General features: G+C 46.3%; 1 protein-coding gene across 1 annotated transcript; it reads right to left on the bottom strand.

Moving 5' to 3' along the window:
- On the bottom strand, nt 1–1,825 carry LOC108245524 (ras-related protein Rap-2b-like). Its single transcript, XM_017432500.3, has one exon. The coding sequence runs from the start codon at nt 1,781–1,783 to the stop codon at nt 1,235–1,237; it is 549 nt and encodes a 182-aa protein (XP_017287989.1). The 5' UTR covers nt 1,784–1,825; the 3' UTR covers nt 1–1,234.
- Nucleotides 1,826–1,831: the final 6 nt, after the last annotated feature.

Below are 1,831 nucleotides of genomic sequence, written 5' to 3'. Positions count from 1 at the left end.
TTACGCAAAAGGTGTGTTTTGTATTACAAGTCTCTCAAACTTGACACGTGGATGGCAGAAAAATTGCCCAAAAGGAGAAGTACAATTACAGTAAAGTCAAAAAAGTCACATTTTTAGAAAAGAAGAAGAAGAAGAAAAAAAATCTACATAATACAAACATGGCTTGCCATTCACTGAACCAAAAACCCCAGCGGGTTAGAATATTCTGTTGTTGTGATCAGGGACGAGTACCTCTGGAAACAGCCTGAATCTGAAGGTCTGCTAACAAGCTCAGCCTCCAGGCAGTAAAATACAAGCTTTTTTCTTTTTTTTTTTTTTCCATTTGCTTTTTAAACTGACACCAAATGAAACCAGAGTGCAGGCCAGGAAAACAAAAAGTTCAGAAAGTTCTGATTGCCATCAAGACGCACTGCAGAAGAAGTAGGGCTCATCGGTTGGCACAGTCACAGGAAGGCACTTGACATGGGGTCACGGTGCTCCCCATGCAGCGACAGCAACGCACCGAGGTCCTTGTTTGCGAACTCCGAGGAGGAACACAGTCGGCTGTAGGTGCAAGTTTCAGAGCAAAATCGAGAAAACACACGCACGCACACGCACGCACACACACGCGCAAAATATGTTGGCTTCAAACGACTCCACGCCATGGCTTCAGAGGTCTGCAATTCTTGGGACAGTTCAGAGGGGGATCATATGAAATCTGGACCTGTGCAAGGCTTGAGTGGTGATTTTTTTTTTTTTAATTTCTGGAGATTTTTAAAAATGCTTTCAGACCAGATCCCACGTGGGAGATTAGGTCAAATGAACCCCGTTTACTATCATCATGGTCGTTGTCACCAGGACTCAGCCCTGCAAATTTAACGCACAACTAAAAAAAAAAAAACAAAACACAAAACAAAATGAAAAGAGGATATATATATATATATATATATATAAAGAAATAACATGTGACTCTTAGGTTTCACAATTAGACATTCCCATCTAGGCACATTTCCAAGAAAAAACAAAACAAAAACAAAGATCATATATATATATATATATAATCCAAAAAAAAAACATTCAAGTAGTTTATCATGTAAACACTTCTCCGGACTATCATACAGAATCGATTGTTGTTGTCGATTTGTGTTTTCTGTGCAACAATAAGACAACGGTGTGAGGAGAGAAGAATACTTTCAGCCAAAAACAAGGATGGGGTGGGAGAAAGGAAAGGAAAAGGACAACTTGGAGGCAGCTTTCAGAGCAGGACGCACGAGCAGCACCGGCTCCCACCGCTGGGAGCACCTGAATAGTTCATCTGTCTCACGATCTCTGCGAACAGCTCGTCCACGGAGCCTTTATTTTTGGCCGAGGTCTCCATGAAGGGGCAGCTCCAGTCCTGGGCCAGAGCCTTGCCCTCGCCGGAGGACACCTCTCTCTCGCCCTCCAGGTCCACCTTGTTGCCCACCAGGATCATGGGCACCCGCTCGTACCGCTTCACGCGGATGATCTGGTCCCGCATGGGCCGGATGTCCTGGAAGCTCTGCTGGTTCACCAGGCTGTAGACCAGGATGAAGCCCTGGCCGTTCTTGATGTACAGGTCCCGCATGGAGGCGAACTGCTCGGTGCCGGCCGTGTCCAGGATCTCCAGCACCGACGGGGACGAGTCCACCTCGATCTCCTTGCGGTAGAAGTCCTCGATCGTGGGGTCGTACTTCTCGATGAAGGAGCCCGTCACGAACTGGACCGTCAGGGCGGATTTGCCGACTCCGCCCGAACCCAAAACAACCACTTTGTACTCCCGCATGGCTACGGATGGGGTGGGGAGGAAAAAAATGGTAAAAAAAAAAAAAAA

This window comes from Kryptolebias marmoratus, linkage group LG20, assembly GCF_001649575.2.
Source record: "Kryptolebias marmoratus isolate JLee-2015 linkage group LG20, ASM164957v2, whole genome shotgun sequence".
Lineage (NCBI taxonomy): Eukaryota > Metazoa > Chordata > Actinopteri > Cyprinodontiformes > Rivulidae > Kryptolebias > Kryptolebias marmoratus.
The sequence above is the reverse complement of the archived record's forward strand: the minus strand, read 5'-3'. Positions and strand labels throughout refer to the sequence as shown.

Coding starts and splice junctions, on each gene's coding strand:
- LOC108245524 (XM_017432500.3), bottom strand. CDS start 1,783: ATGCGGGAGTACAAAGTGGTTGTTTTGGGTTCGGGCGGAGTCGGCAAA.